At 42.3% G+C, this 17,331-nt stretch overlaps 1 protein-coding gene across 2 annotated transcripts in view; it reads left to right on the forward strand.

Moving 5' to 3' along the window:
• actn1 (actinin, alpha 1) overlaps positions 1-17,331 on the forward strand; it is a 120,402-nt gene that overhangs the window by 76,774 nt on the left and 26,297 nt on the right. For both annotated transcript variants that reach the window (XM_043698110.1, XM_043698111.1), the window contains exons 9-12: positions 3,338-3,568; positions 11,476-11,623; positions 15,888-16,038; positions 17,116-17,224. In XM_043698110.1, the coding sequence (XP_043554045.1) occupies positions 3,338-3,568; positions 11,476-11,623; positions 15,888-16,038; positions 17,116-17,224 (639 nt within the window). The remainder of the gene's footprint in view (positions 1-3,337; positions 3,569-11,475; positions 11,624-15,887; positions 16,039-17,115; positions 17,225-17,331) is intronic.

The raw sequence follows: 17,331 nt of genomic DNA on the forward strand, positions 1-17,331 counted from the left end.
TCCTGTCTCTACCCCCCTCCCCCTGACCTCCTGTCTCTACCTCCTGTCTCTAAGCCAGTTTTGGATCCAGATTGCCAAATTGCTTTGGGCTTTTATTTTTTTGACCTGTCTCCTGTGTGTGTGACCCTGTCCTAAGCCATGCTGAAGTTCATGTTGATCACATCAACTACAGGAATCTTATCTACACACCAAGTCATCTCCTCAAAAAAAATTCAGTAACATTTGTTAAACGTGATCTTCCTTGACAAAGCTATGACTTTCCTTGCTAAATCATTGCCTCCTCAAGTGGGGATTAATTCTATCCCTCCGAATTTTTTTAAACAATCGATTCCCTACCACTGATATTAGACTTACTGATGTGTATTTTCCTGGTTTATCCCTTCAGGCTTCTTGAGTGCTACCAAATTAGTTGTTCTTCAGTCGTTTGGCACCTCTCCTGCAGCCATTGATGAATGTTAGGGCCCCTCAATCTCCCCCTTGCCTCCCACAGTAACTTGAAATGCATCTCACCTAGGCCTGATGATTTATTTATAATAAATCTGAGCATTTATTTACTGTTAAGCCTCGTAAAACTGTTGATAATCAATACTAATTTGCTCAAGTATATCACAGTGCAACTCCCTGATTCCTAAACCTGCATTGTCCTTCTCTGTACTGAATACATTTAGAACTGCACCTATTTTTTTCCAGCTTCACACAAACCGATTGTCACATTTTACAATGTCGCACCCTTGGCTTGTCTGAAGACTGTACACACTACAATATTGAGCTGTCAGTCCTGCCCCCCTCTCAGTCATGTCTCTGTCATAGCAACAATCTAGTAATAACAGCTTTATCAAACCCTGGCCCTCTCCACACACACACAAGGTCTCATTCCAGTTCAGATACAACCTGGCAGACTTGTACAGGTCCCACTTCCCCAGGAACAGACCCAGTGATCCAGGAGTCTAAGGCCCTCCCTCTTGCACTAACTCTTAAGGCATACATTCTACTGCTCCATCCATCTATTCCTGTACTCACTAACACATGATACTGGCAGTAATCCAGAGATTACTGTTTGAGGTTCTTTTTTTTGGATCTACTACCTAGCTCCTTAAATTCTTGTTGCACAATGTCACCCTTTCTCACAGTTGTTAGTACCAATGTGAACTTTTGATTATCCTAGCCCTGCATCCATTCGGAAAATTCCTTGACTCTTGCTCCAAGGAAGGCAATACACCATCCTGGAGTTATATCTGAGGCTGCAGAAACGCCTGTGTGTACAGTTCACTATTGAATCTCCTACCACTATTGCTATTGCTCTCTTTCTCTCCCCTTCTTGCTCCCCGGGGAACTGTCACCATTTTCCAACACTTCAAAACCGATCTTGAGTGAAGTGCACTCTGGCCTTTCCTGACTACCTGTCGATCTCCCTTCTTCTGAATGATAGCTACCTATTTCTTCTCTGACTGCACTTGCTTACGCTATGGGGTGACCACGTCTAATAAAACGTGCTGTCCACTTGGCTGTCAGACATATGGATACACTGCTGTGCCTCCAGCCTTGCTCAAACCTGCTCAAGCTGGTTAAACCATTGGCACTTTCTGCGGATGTGGTCATCCATTCTGCCTGGAATGTCCCTGAGACTTTCCACATGCTGTAAGCCATTGCAACATACACGGGACTGAGTTGCCCTGTTGTATCTCCCAATTATAAAGTCTTTGCCTAAATTTAAGACAAGTAGAAAATTAATTTGGTTTGTTTTTTTTCTAAAAAGAAGCAAGGATTTTTACCTTTGTTTAATAAAGCTTTAAAAGTGGAGACAAAAGGCCTCCATCAGCTCTCTGCTTTGTGCTGACATAGGTCTTTATTCAAATCATAAAATTCCAAAGAGGCAGTGTAACCGAGCTGTAAATTAACAGTACTAAAATATAGAATTGTGCAATTAATTTCATCACTTCAGTATATAAAATAATTCTTAATTTGCAGGTCACCCCATTTTACAATGTTCTGAATTAAAGTGTTTTAAGACCTGATTGCTAGTGCTGACCGATCACACCCTTATATTATACAGAATAAATCAATTCTCCCTCTGTAATTTGGCATTCCTTTATCAGTCCTGTGCAGCTTCCAGCAATGGGGAAAATGTTTAATACAGGTTAAATCTACAAACAGAGGACCCTTTAAACAGCCCACAGATTTGAACAGACTTTTTAAAAAAAATTTCCAATTCCTCTTTCTGCTTTTGTGAACTTCTGCACCAGTTACTATAAAATATCTTATTGTTAGGAGTCATTTCATGCTTTTTTGAGATGAGGAGGAGTAGCTGGCTGGGATGCCAAGCAGGTCCAGTTGCCAATGTCTTGCCGTCTGCCCTCTCCTCAGCAATCTGCGCCCTTGCAGCGAGAGGGAGCATGTCACGCTGCAGGAGCCCTTGCTGCACTGTGGGGCTCCACTTACCAAAGGAGACTGAATAACTGAGCTCTGGCGGCATTAAGAGGAGCAAATAGACTGTGTGCCTCTGTGCTTTGATGCTGCAGTGCTGAGCTCTAGTGTGGTACTGTGATGTTGCACAAAAGAAGAACAAGCATTGCATATAGCACTAACTAGCCTTAAATCATCAGTGAGGAAGCATCCACACTCTGGTTAGAACTGTCTCTTGAATTATTTACAATACTACTTAAGAAAAGACCAGCTTATTATCAATACAGCATCACCACATGCACCATTTATATCTTTAGCATCCAATGTCCTGGAACAGACAATTCTCTGGGATTAGTCGAGCAAATCTCCATTAAATACCTCTCCAATCCCCGTAAGTAAACCCAAGGCTTGGAGAAATTGTAATACCCAATCTTCAGCCACCAGTCCCCCGCGTTCTTGCACCTTCCAAACTTGGTTCTCACTGAACACTGGGATTTCCTCAGCCTATAATGGAAGGTATTGGTAATGAAACGAGTCTGTAATTACACGTAATATGCAAAAATGCAGATGGCTATCCATGGCTAACCACATCTAGTAGATGGCTGGTAGCCAAATGAGTAGAGTTGGGTACAAGGTGAAATGGCAACCATTAAAAGTCTTCCATTTAAAAAATGAGCCCAGAATTACTTTACCTCAATTACTTTCAACATTTCCAATTTGAGCCATTATGCGTATTCGGCATCACCAACCTTATTATAACATCCTCTGTTAATGAAATAGCAAATTGTTTATATAAAATACACTCTCATCGCTGCACGGTTTCATTTGTGTTTATCAGAATTCATTCTTATAAGCAAAGAGGGTTGGTACAGCTGCTACCTAGCTCAATGTTTTGTGAGCTTTCTGGGCCATTCAGTGCTCTTGTTGTGTTTAGCTTCTGGAGTGGATCCGACGCACCATTCCCTGGTTGGAAAACCGTGCCCCGGAGAACACCATGCAGGCCATGCAGCAAAAACTGGAGGATTTCCGAGACTATCGCCGCCTCCACAAACCACCCAAAGTGCAGGAGAAGTGCCAGCTGGAAATCAACTTCAACACCCTGCAGACCAAACTGCGACTCAGCAACAGACCAGCCTTCATGCCATCCGAAGGCAAGATGGTGTCGGTATGTATAAATACAATATCTGCTTGCTGAATCTGGGCAGGAGAAGCATTTCTATTATAAACATTCAAGGATGAGGTTGCCAGTTGACTCCTGGTTTGTGTGTGTGATTCAGTTGTGCAGTGTTTAACCATTTTATCATGCTGCCCTATTATTTCGATGATTCAGGTCCTCAGTTACTGCATGGTGAATTGATATGCACTCAGGAGCCTGTAATGCAGTATTGTAATTTTAATGGGTATTTATACAAGTTTATCCATTTTAATATCCCATCTTCTACTTCCCTGTTACCTGCTAATTTTTTGTCTTGTTTTGATAGTACATGATTGTTAAATATTTGCATGGTTTTTACCCTGAATGATTAGCCTATGTATGAATGTTTTGATGATCATACTTGCAATCCAGTCTTTGGGCCATGAACACATTTCTTGAATAAAATACCTTTTGTTAATTTTATTGTAATAATTCTAAGACTGCAGGATGTAAAGCTTGACCTCTGGCTATCATCTTGCGTAGAAGAGTTGATAAATAACCACAGTTAGAGAGCTTCACTTCCAATCCCATTTCTCACCACGTCATGTCACTTTTAATTTTTTTAAGAAGTGCAATTCCTGAATATGTTCGTTTTTTTTTGTCCCTACCCCTGGTGGGCGGCACGGTTGCACAGTGGTTAGCACTGCTGCCTCACAGCGCCTGAGACCCGGGTTCAATTCCCGCCTCAGGCGACTGACTGTGTGGAGTTTGCACATTCTCCCCGTGTCTGTGTGGGTTTCCTTCGGGTGCTCCGGTTTCCTCCCACAGTCCAAAGATGTGCAGGTCAGGTGAATTGGCCATACTAAATTGCCCGTAGTGTTAGGTAATGGGTAGGTGTAGGGGTGTGGGTGGGTTGCGCTTCGGCGGGTCGGTGTGGACTTGTTGGGCCGAAGGGCCTGTTTCCACACTGTAATGTAATCTAATCTAAGACAGATCCTGTGTATGATTATAGTGAAACAAGAGTGGGAGACTAGTTTCCTGGTGCATTCTCCATTACAATCCCTTGACCAATCTGAATTGGCATGTGAAAAGGATGTGGATTTATCAACAAGTTGTAGTCTGTATGACTTGCCACCATTTTCACATGCGGAAAAAATTGATGTTCCCTTGGAAGTTTAGCATCTATCCTGATGTGTATCAGACAAACAGCTTCAATGGCATGGCTTGCTTTTCAGCAGTACTGCACTGCCAAATTAATGTTTATATTTTGCTGTACACCACAATATCCAGATTATTTTATGATTTTGTTCCCCCTGTTCCTTATGCTCCTCCTATTTTGGATCATGGGTACCCATCGAATTCTGATCTTTCTCATCGCAAATTGCATCCAAATGAGATTCACTCATTGGGAGTGCTTGGAATTGATTTAAGATTTTTCTTCACTCTCTCCGGGACATACCATCACCAACAAGGGTGGGATTTATTGCCCATCCCTGGTTGAGTTGGTTCATTAGACAGAAACTATTTCCATTGATTAAAGAATCTAGGATTAGGTGATGCACACTAAAGCCTTCAAGGAGTGTCGCTAAGAAACACGTCTACAAGCAAATAATGATACAGATTTGAAACGGAGTTTTGAGAAGATTTGTAGCTCAGGTTGAGGTTGTGTTTGTAAGTTTGCTGACTGAGCTGGAAGGTTCATTTTCAGACGTTTCACCACCATAACCTGTTTCATAACATCAGTGAGCCTCCGGTGAAGTGCTGGTGTTATGTCCTGCTTTCTATTTTTTTTAGGTTTCCTTGTGTTGGTGATGTCATTTCCTTTTTTTTTAAGAGGGTGGTAGATGGGATCCAAGTCGATCTGTTTGTTGATAGAGTTTTGTTTGGAATGCCATGCTTTTAAGAATTCTCGTGTGTGTCTGTTTGGTTCGTCCTAGGATGGATGTGTTGTCACAATCAAAGTGGTGTCCTACCTCATCTGTATGTGAGGATACTAGTGATAGTGGATCATACCTTTTTGTTGTCTATATATGGTCTTTTAAGTTCATTAGCTGCTGTTTTACTATGTTGGTGGGTTTGTGGGCTATCATGATGCCAAGTTGTCTGAGTAGCCTGGCAATCACTTCCGAGATGTCCTTGATTTTAGATTAGATTAGATTCCCTACAGTGTGGAAACAGGCCCTTCGGCCCAACCAGTCCACACCGACCCTCTGAAGAGGAACCACACACTGTAGCACAGAGGAACTATGAAGAGCAGAGGAAAATCACCTATATAGCATATTCAAAAAGAATGGGTACCCAATGAACATAATCCACTGATTTCTCAGCAACAAACCCAAACAAGCAGACACAACATGTGTAGAAAGCCTAGCCACTCTTCTCTGGGGTGAACCACCCAGACCTATTTCCCCTGTGACTAATGCACCTAACACTATGGGCAATTTAGCATAGCCAATTCACAACTTTGGACTGTGGGAGGAAACCAGAGCACCGGAGGAAACCCACGCATACAGGGGGAGAATGTGCAAACTCCACACAGAGAGTCGCCCGAGGCTGGAATTGAACCTGGGACCCTGATGCTGTGAGGCAGCAGTGCTAACCACTGAGCCACTGTGTCACCCCAGAGAAGAGTGGCTAGGCTTTCTACACATGTTGTGTCTGCTTGTTTGGGTTTGTTGCTGAGAAATCAGTGGATTATGTTCATTGGGTACCCATTCTTTTTGAATATGCTATATAGGTGATTTTCCTCTGCTCTTCATAGTTCCTCTGTGCTACAGTGTGTGGTGGCACATGGAAATAATGTTCTAATGCAGTTTCATTTATGGGTGTTGGGATGAATTTAAAAGACCATTTACAGACAACAAGCAAAACTAATGTCATTTACAAAATACATTGCAAGAACTGTAACAAACACTACATTGGACAAACAGGCAGAAAACTAGCCACCAGGATACATGACATTAACTAGCCACAAAAAGATTTGACCCACTCTCACTAGTATTCTTGCATATGGATGAGGAAGGATACCATTTTGACTGGGACAACACATCCATCCTCTGACAAGCCAAACAGCAACACACAAGGATTTCTAGAAGTATGGCATTCCAACTGGAACTCTATCAACAAACCCATTGACTTGGAACCTATCTACCACTCTCGGGGGGAGCAGGAAATGACATCACTGCCGGAAGTGACATCACCACCCCAAGGAAACCTAAACACATAAAGAGAAAGCAGGACATAATGCCAGCGCTTCATCGAAGGCTCACTGATGTTACCTAGTATGGTGCCAAAACATCTGAAAACCAACTTTCCAGCTCAGTAAACAAACTTACATTTGAAACTTTATTTTAAGTAAAATTGCTCATTTTAAATCAGGCTGGGAAAAAGAATTTGATGAAGTTAGGTCACAGACCAGCCACTATTCAAATGAATGGTGGTGAGGCTCTTTTTTTTTCTCCCACAAAGGCTCCTCTAGATATTGTCTTTTGGTTATCAGGGCTACTTTATCAGTTTCATTGTCTCAATTATTAGCTGATGCAGCCACAATGTAACACTGCATTCTGGTTGTCACAGAAAAATTGATGCACGTTACTTCTACACACGCAAAGCCATTGCCCTCAACACGCCTTCTAAATTAATTTTAGGTAGGCAGTTATGACCGTTTTCACTAGATTTCAGACTGTGATCGCACATTAAAATTTAATAGTTGATAGTGTTCTTTACAATCGCATCCACTGTATCTTTTTTTCTGTTTATAAAGCTTCTGAACATGCGTAGCCTTATCCTAGAGATTCCACATTTATTTGCAAGTAATTCATCACCTTAGTGGTTTAAAATTTTCCAAGCTTTGCAATGGCTGTGTATGCCCTTTTTTGGGCAAGTTTGAAACTCTCCTCTTCTGTACTCTCTCTCCCCCCGCAAACCTTGCAGCCTTCCTGACTTTCCAGCCTTTGTAGATGACTTGTCTTTCCTCTCCACCACAGTCTCCTTTTTTTTCCCTCCATCAGGCACTTCCCCAGATTCATCTTGAGTTCTAGTTACTCTTCAGAAAAAGGGGCTGGCTGGTCCTCTTGAACATGAGCAAACCATGTAGTGAAGATGCCCTCACACTTTCATTAGATGGCAAATTCCTGGAGTTAAAATGCGAATGCTTGCAGGTTGAATTGCAGCCCCAATGTCAACCATTTCTGTTCATGTCAGGATTGATAGGAGCCTTTTAGACACGTACGAGTGTCCCTGAAGTCGGCCATATTGCACTTTGGTGTTGGTCTTGGATTCATTTATGGGTTTCATTCCTTTTGGAAAAAGTGGGCTTCTGTCTACTTTTTTTGAGATGGAACAGTGAACCTTGCAGGTCATTTCTTTGACTTCCTCGTTGGAATCAACCATAGCGAGTCACAAATTTTAAGATTGAAAACTAGGGGAGAATAGGGTAGTTGTTCACAGACATATGAAACATGACTAAGCTTCTGCTTATCAAACCTAAATGCAAAAAAGAATTGTTAAATCATTAGTTTTTAGACTTGTGGTGAACCTGATTTTTATACAATAATGTTGAAAGGTGTCAGATCAGTAATTAATAACAAGTCCATTTTAATATTGAGTGAAGATTATTTTTACCTAGACCTCGCCCAGTGAGTGGCTGAGCTTTTCAGGCAGAGAAGACCCAGATTCAAACATAGTGGATGTCACCATGGAAAGCAGCAGCCTATTTACATTCTGGTTCCATGGTTTTGATTTGGAGAGAGGCAAGTGAGCCAGGGTTCCTGCTCTTGACCTCTCTTACTCGGGGAGGCGATGGCCTAGTAGTATTATTGCTATTCTGTTAATGCAGACACCCTGATAATGTTCTGGATACCCAAGCTCAAATCCCACCATGCCAAATAGTGGAACTTTAATTCAATGAAGAGTCTAATGACGACCATTATCGATTATCGGAAAAACCTTAGGGAAAGAAACTGCCGTCCTTATCTGATATAGTCCAAATGTGACTGCAGACCCACAGTTTAACTGCCGTCTTAGCAATTAGGGATGGGCAATAAATGCTGGCCTAGCCAATGACACCCATATCCTGTGAATTAATTAAAAACAATAACCACTGAAATCCAAGTCAGTATAAATGTTGGGCAAGGACAGAGTGATAGGTCGTAGGTTAATAATCATCACTTTGTCACTCTTCTGGGGTGGAAGCTTACTACAGGAAGAGATCGCGATCTCAGGAGGAACATGAACATGTCGAACTGAGGATATAAGAAAGATGTAAGACCCTGAACAGAGCATTCAGCAACACTGATTTGGCAGTGTTATATTTCAGATTGATCATGCCCATCTCATTAAACCTTACTAAAGATTTATTCTCAGTATGTCTGGCATTTAGGCAACAAACATGGAAGGTCGCCAAGCTGAGAAACTGTTAACTGTCTTAGACTGTTAACTGTCCCTGTGAAATGTGAAGTATGTTCAAATGGGATATATACTCCTATCCTCCAGTCCCCAGGACATGGCATTTTCGATCCCCACAAAAAAAATAAATCACTGGATGAGTTATACACTCAAGAAACTTGACTCCATTCAGGACAAAATGGCCTGTATGATTGGCACTTCATCCACCCTCTTCAACATTAACTCCCTCCATGATTAGTGCCCAATAGTAGCACTCTGTACCATCTACAAGATAAACTTAGTAACTCACCAGAGCTCTGTTGACAGCATCTTCCAAACCCCACAACCTCTACCATCTATAAGGACAAGGCTAGCAGATGCATGGGAGTATCTCTCCAAGTTCCCCTCCAAGCTACACACTATCCTGATTTGGAACAAAATCACAGTTTTTTCACTGTCACTGGGTCAAAATCCTAGAACACCCTTTGTCATAACATTATGAAAGTACCTACAAGACACAGGCTGCGACAGTTCGAGGACAGTTCGCTACCACTTTCTCAGTGGCAATAAATGCTGGCCCAGCCACTGCCAATGTAAGACTACAGGAAAAACCTACTGGAGTTCCTCACAATCCCTCACTCCTCCATACAGAAACCGGAATGTGGAAGGAGAATCCAAATGCATGAGAAAGGAAAAAGTGGCATGGGAGATTTAATCTCAATGCTCTTTCTCAGTCTTCCTTCTCCTTGCTCTCCTCATGGTCTCTTGTGATCTGTTTCAGCCAGACACTGACACCGACACCAAACAGATTAACTTGTAGGAAGGGCTAAGAGTGTTGGGACAAAGGGAGAAAATGAACAAAATAAACACATTAGCCCATGAATTGTTTAGAAAATAAAATCTATTGAAAGGAAGGCACAACCACAAGTCTGGTTTTGGTGCTTATTTTAAGTAGAATAGCAGTTAATGTATTTAAGCTGCTGTTTCTCCCTTTAACAGTCAGAGCTAATCCTTAGTGACCATTGATGACCATATTTTATCTTCAGACCTCTGTATATGCACAAGACTCAATGAGTTTATTACTGCGGATTAATTTAAATTAATTAATCTAAAAATCCTCCAGGATTAGTGAACAATGCAACCTTTGTTTTATAGAATTCCCCTTTGAAAAAAAGAAGCATTCAGAAATTATTCTACACAGCTTTCCCTATAAGTGGTAGTCACATGTTATCGAAGTCTTTTCTTAATTTAGCATTAAAGTAACAAGCTAATTAATGAATGTAGTGCATAATCAGAACAGTGAAGGTCCCGCTGAAGGTGTGGACTGCTTCAATGCTGAATCATAATGTTCTCTCCTTACTAAGTACATAGATGCTGGAAGACAATCTGTTTTTGCCTTTAGAACACTAAAAACATGGTTCAAACAATGCACTTACCGTTATTTAAGTTCCCACATTGTGACTGTGTGGCTTTAATGGTACCTTTGCAGTTGCTGATGAGACAATTCTGGATCATCCTGAGAGATGCACCTTGTTCAGATCTCCTCTGTCGTGCAGACTGTGCCAGATTCTGAAACTATGTGCCCATGACTTGTTCTTTTCTTAATGCAAATACCAGTCTTTTTTCTTTCAACAACTCATTTGTGAGAGGCTAAGGTCTCTGGCAAGGCCATCATTTGTTGCTTAGCCATAACTGGCTTTCAAAGGTAGTGGCAATGAGCTGCCACCTTGAACCAACCTAGTGATGATGAAAGAATGGGGATTTAGTTCCAAGTCAGAACACTGTGACGTGAAGAGGAAATTGCTGATGGTGGTGTTCCCATGCCTCTGCTGCCTTTGTCTGCTGAGTGATAGAAGTTGTAGATTTGAAAGGTGCCATCAAAGGAACCTTTGTTGCAGTGCACCTTCTTGATGATACACACTGCTGCCACTGTCAGTGGTGGAGGGAATGATCACTTAAGTTGGTGTGATAGCCAAGCAGGCTACTTAGACCTGGATGATATCAAGCTTCACAAGTGTTGTTGGAGCTGCACCCAACCAGGCAAGGCAAGGTTGGGGGGGGGAAGTATTCCATCACACTCCAACTTGCAGATGTTGGACAAACTGTGGGAAGTCAGGAGGTGAGTTACTCATTGCAGAAAACCAGTCTGACCTGCTTTCATGTACAAAATTTTATATGGCTGATCTGGCTCAATTTCTGGCCAATGGTAATCCCCAGGGTATTGGTGATGGTGAGAAATTCAGAATGGTAATGGTGTTGAATGTCAAGGAAAGGTGTTTCGAGTTGCTGTTTGTGGGGGTGGTGGTCTGGGTACTTGTGAAACTTGCCACTAAGCAGTTATATTTTCAATTCAGAAATTTTAGAGTGAAGGTCCAGGAGATCTGCTTGACTAGTCTTACATCGACACTGAATTAATTTCCTGGTGTTGGGATCCATTCAGTTTGGAAATTGATTGGATTAAACAAGAGGTGGTGCAGGATAATGCTGCTAGGTTGATGAACAGGGCACTAACCTTGTTCTGTATCTATAACTGTACTTCATGCTGATTGCAGGATATAAACAACGCCTGGGGCTCACTGGAGCAGGCCGAGAAGGGTTATGAAGAATGGCTGCTCAATGAAATCAGGAGGTTGGAGAGACTGGACCATCTGGCTGAAAAATTCAGACAGAAAGCAGCAATCCATGAGGCTTGGAGCACTGGTAAATATTTTACCGCCTGTAGGCACAAGAGATTCACGGGACAAGACAGTGTCTGGATCATTTTGCATCCCTTAGCCTGCATGGTGCTGAATGTTGGACTGTCTCAATCCATAGCAGCTCAGAGTGGAAGGTGGTTTTATGTTAGTAATTTTTGTTCTTCACATCCCTTGGCCCAACATCCATCCAACAAATGACAAAGTGTTTGGCTTCACTTGATTTGCAGTGGCCGCTCATGGTTATCTTGCTAAATAATGGCTCCCATTAATCCTTTGTCATAACATGCCATTGGAGCAGTCAATATATCTTCAATAAACTGCTTCAGTAAACTTCAGTAAACTCAGAGTCTCTACTTATGAAGAGTTTGTGAACTTTCCCACATAGAATCACAGAATCCTCCTCCTTGTGGTCTATGGGAGGCTGTCAGTTTGTCCTGGCAATTATTTGGGGTGGAAATGTGTTGCTGGAAAAGCGCAGCAGGTCAGGCAGCATCCAGGGAACAGGAGAATCGACGTTTCGGGCATAAGCCCTTCCTGAAGAAGGGCTTATGCCCGAAACGTCGATTCTCCTGTTCCCTGGATGCTGCCTGACCTGCTGCGCTTTTCCAGCAACACATTTCCAGCTCCGATCTCCAGCATCTGCAGACCTCACTTTATCCTCAATTATTTGGGGTGCCCTCCTGAGTATTGTCATAGAGTCACAGGGGTCTACAGCACGGAGAAACGGCCCTTCGGTCCATCGAGTCTACATTCTATATTAGGCACTGCAACTCCTGAAGGATAAACTGGCCTTGAAAGAACTGCAGTGTTGATCTGTGAAAGTAAATTAATGCTTTCAGCGCTGGTATTGTACAGAAGCTGTGTTTAGAAAGTTTGCAAGGGTCTAAATCAGGTGTGAAAGGATTTGAAAGCAAGGGACTCACTTTCTCTAGAGGAAATCAGAATAAAGGGGTACAATCTTTAGATTAGAGCTTGACTATTCATGGGTGAAATCAAGAAGCAATCCTTCACGCAAGGGATAGTAGGAAAGTTAACTTCTCTCCCTGAGAGAGGCTGAGGGTGTTGGGTAATTCAAGGAGAAAGATCAAACTAGGGGTGGGTCAGCCTTGATCCAATTGAATGACAGAATAGGCAAAGGGATTGAATGACTTCCCCTTCAACCTGTGTGTAGATTGTGTGCTCTGGACGTTTGAAGGCTGCACAAGCTTTATTTCATTAGGGCCTTTCATCTGACAGAGGGAGAAAGAAAGAGGTCCTCATCCCTCATAATCCACATTTCAGGCTGACATCTCTCTGAAGTAATAAGATAGTTCACTCCCACACTGCGTAGCCTAAAGCCTTGCAGAAATAAGTATTCGGAAATGAAGCTATTCTGGAGCAATGCATCACTTCCCTCCCCCACCCACATTTAGTCTGTGCTACCAGACGTGTTTGCGGCACAGTTACAAACATATCAAGCTCATAGCAAAAATAAACCTGTTATTCTGCTGAAGTCTTACATAATGTGCTTGTTTAGAAATCACTTCAATATTGATTTGCAGATCTGTGTTAAACAGGGCTCCAACCCAGCCAATTTTGGTGCAGTTTTATAGCCCAACACAGTGGTGCCTTGTGGTTTTTACAGATTGAATCAATCAACTTGAAAAAATTCCAAGGTGATTACAATCCACCCATCTATTCTCCACCGCATTAATGGATACAGTTGTATTCACTTTGTAATGCGTCAGGAGTCATTTGTGTTCAATTAGTTAACTCTGGGCAGTTGGGTTGGCCCAGACTTCCCCACATGTTTCTCTCTCTCTCTCTCTCTCTCTCTCTCTCTCTCTCTGTTGTTTTGTCCATTGAAAGATCTGCAAGGATGGCCTTAAGTGACCTGTATATTGTTCTGTTTGCCTGGTTAGTAGGTTGTGCTTGACTTCTGGTTAAAATTTAGATCAGAGACACTGACTATGTCCTGACTACATTGAGGAATTATGGCACAAGTGTGCAGCCTGTTGTTCCTTTATAATGTTTTGGTCCACCATCATGCTACACTGTCATTCTTCCATTTTAAGAGCCAGTGTTGAGCAGGAAGTACTTTTCAGCTTGTACATGCTCGGTTAACCCATTTATAAGGAGGACGCAAGGGTGTGTGTGTTTGTGTGTGTCTTACCAAATAGAATGAAGGTATTTTCCAAAAGGGTGTAGAAAGGAAGTTAAATTTAGAGATTAACCTGCCTTGTCTTTTTTATCAATCATCTTAGAGCTAGTTACTTGTCAGGTTGGGATTAGTAAACTTGTTACCTTAGTAACTTTTTGAGAACTTGAAAGGGGAAAAAGATCCAGCAATGAGAAACTATGATAATTATAGAGCGCAACTCTATTATTCTAGTTTACGTAGGGATGTGTGTATACGGAACAAGCTGCCAGATGAATTAGTGAATGCAGGTTACAGTTACAACACTTAGAAGACATTGGGGCAGGTACATGGATTAGACAGATTTAGAGGGATATGGGCCGAATGTACGCAAATGGGAGTAGTTCAGCTTAGGAAACTTGGACAGAATGGATGAGTTGCTTTTCATGATCACTTCACATCTCCAAGTGTTTTGCAACCAGCGATGAACATTTGGAAAGGTAGTCTGCCTTGCAATGTAGAAAGTGCAGCAGACAATTTGCACTCCGACTTATTTTTGTGATGTTGGGTTGAGGAATAAACATGAGCAAGGAAATCAATTCTTTGAAATAGCACACCTGAGAAGGTAAATGGGGCCATCAGTTTAATGAACCATCTCAAAGTCAGTACCTCTGACAGTGCAACGCCCCTTCAGTGTTGTAACTGGAGCGATTTTTGTGCCAAAATGCTGGAATGGGACTTGAACCTGGAAGCTAGTGATTCAGAAGTGTGAGTGCTACCGACTGAGCCACATCTGCCACCCAAAGCAAGAACTTAGATTTCCATAATGCTCTCCACACAGAAAAGGATGTCCATGCATTTTAATAAATGTTGGAGAAAAAGTAAGTAGATATTGAAGATAAGGAAAAAGGGGGAAAGAGAAAGGCTTGTATCTTCAACTGGGCCATTTGGCCCTTCGGATCTGAGCTGACACTTTGAGAGAGCTGTCCCATTTAATCCCATGTGCCCCAGCTTTTCCTGTAGCCTTGAATTTGCTTCTCTTCAAATATCTATCAAAGTTTGATTATAAATTTGAAATGCATATCCAGTTGGTTTCTTTTTGAAAGCTCCTTTGGCATTAGTTTTGAATGAGTGTGTGCGAGTCATAATAGTCTCCTGTCTGAAAAGTATTTCCCCTCTGGTTCATTTGCAAAATTACTTTTAAGTCTGTGACTTCCCCAAGGGAATAGTTTTGCCCTATTTGCATCGTCAAAATCGCTCCTGATTTTTGAAGAAGGGTTTGGAGGTGTTAAAAGCACAACAGAGGAGAGGAATTTGAAGGAGGCTTTTTACATCAGACTGAGAGGTTAGAAAAAGAAATGGTGGAGAATGGGCTGCTGATTATTTGAAGAACACTGCCAGAATGAAAAGTCACTGGTTGAGGGACAGCATGGCCCTGCTTGGATAGGCTGAGAGAAATTATGGAAGTATTTGAAATCTTGAATAATCTTTAAAAGCGAATTGGCAGGAGCACGGCGTTCGTGCATCTTGGCAAGGATGGGGTACAGATAAGGGATGTCAGCTACTAGTTCTTAAGTTGAGATGTAGACGAGAGAGGCTGAGGAGCAAGTCTTAGCTTTATCTGAGTCTGCAGCAGACCACTCAATGGCTTGGACACAGTGGATAATGGGAAATTGTGAAGGTTGGTGCACAGTGCTGTAAGGACACATAACTGACTTTTCCGCACTGCATCTGGACAGACCCAGCAAAATCGCCCTTCATCGACTTCTGAGGTGCCCAAGGCATACATTAGATTTTCAGCATCTGAGGAAAAGGCATATTTGTAAGCTGGAAGAAAGAGGGCCCTGGTAATGTTAGTAGGGAGCAGCAGACTCAACTGTATGGCCAAGGATCAGTATGGCTGGGTTCATTCAAATTGTGATAACAGATGGATGATTGTAACGAGTGGGAATGCTGTGAAGTTTAGTGGAGGAGCTGAAGAGATAGAGTTGCTTATAGCTGTTTCGTAACAGAGTTGTCGATTTTGCTATCATCTATTCCTTCCCCTAACTTCCTGAAATATAATGCCTGTTTCATTAAAATAACTTAATGAGACAGTTCGTTAATGGACCTGTACATTTAACTGTGATTTGTACTTACCTTCCTATTTTAGGTAAGGAGGAAATGCTGATGGCAAAGGATTTTGAGACAGCGACCCTGTCTGAAGTGAAGGCTATATTGAAAAAGCACGAGGCCTTTGAGAGTGACCTGGCAGCTCACCAGGACCGTGTTGAACAGATCGCTGCAATCGCCCAGGAGCTCAAGTATGTATTTCAGTGAAGCTTTGCTTTTAAAGAAGGCAAAAGATTGGAAACTGCCCTGAGTGAATGCTCCATGGGGAGATATCCTCCAGGGACATTTAAATCTAAATGAATTGGTTTGAAGTTGCGTTGTATTGGTGCTGTACTTGTCAACCCTGGTTGTGTTTCCTCCGATCGAGAAACTGCCTGTCACCTAATTGTTGGCAACGGCCTAGAAAGGCAAATGCCCATTGATACTTCACTGCTACCCATCATGCCCAATCCTCTGCTTGTGTAGGAGTGAAACATTGGGCAGAAGAACCATCCTGCCACTGTGTCAGATGACCCTCCCTCCCCCACGAGCTCAGGCCTTTGACTTAGTACAGCAAAATACTGAGCTGGTTATGTCAAATGTGATTATGCGTCTGCCTGTGAAGAAGTAAAACTGTAGAAATAGTTTGTTTTGTAGATATACGCCCGGTAACCTCCTGGCTCAGCAGTTTCACAATCCCCTTCATGACGGAGTCATGACTTCAAATCCCATTCCAGAGACTAGAGTCCATGATCTAGCTACCACATCAATGCTGTAGTGAGGGAGTGCTGCAATGAGAGGTGCTGTCTTTTGAGTGAGATTATAGACCAAGGCTGCTTCTGCCTTGGGTATAAGTAAAAGATCCCACTGTTTAAGGAAGAGTGGGAGAATTCTTCTGACATACTGGCCATCATTGATACTTTGGCCAATATTATTATCCACTCATTCATCTTATTATCTTGTTGGACCTTGCTGTGAGCAAATTGGCTGTTGTATTTGCTTTATATCTGACCAATGATAACGGAGAAGTATTGTGATGCACTTTAGGAGATTCCAGGATATGAAAGACACTACATTAGCGCAAGTTTGTTCTTCTTTCTGCTTTGATGTTTCTGCACTAAAATCCCCATACGAAAAGTTAGCCGCAGGGCCGTTTCTAGACAAACAGTAGCGTGTTCATTTTCAGCACTCAAATATGAAGGGAGATTTTGTTGGGGATGGGGTACTGATGAACCTTTGTTGTTGGTATGTAGCCATGAGATAAGATGAGTAATTTCTGACTTTTGCAGTGAGCTGGATTACTGGGATTCCCCAAGTGTGAATGAAAGATGCCAGAAGATCTGTGACCAATGGGACAATCTAGGAGCCCTGACCCAGAAGAGGAGAGATGCCTTGGAGGTATTTTCGACTTCAACCAGTGTCTTGTGAACATAGTTTCTATTTTACTTCAATGTTTGTATGTGTGGTAGCTGCAACAGAGATTGTGCAGAGAGCCCACAGGCCAA

The sequence above is a fragment of the Chiloscyllium plagiosum genome, chromosome 10, assembly GCF_004010195.1.
Source record: "Chiloscyllium plagiosum isolate BGI_BamShark_2017 chromosome 10, ASM401019v2, whole genome shotgun sequence".
In the NCBI taxonomy this organism is placed as follows: Eukaryota; Metazoa; Chordata; class Chondrichthyes; order Orectolobiformes; family Hemiscylliidae; genus Chiloscyllium; species Chiloscyllium plagiosum.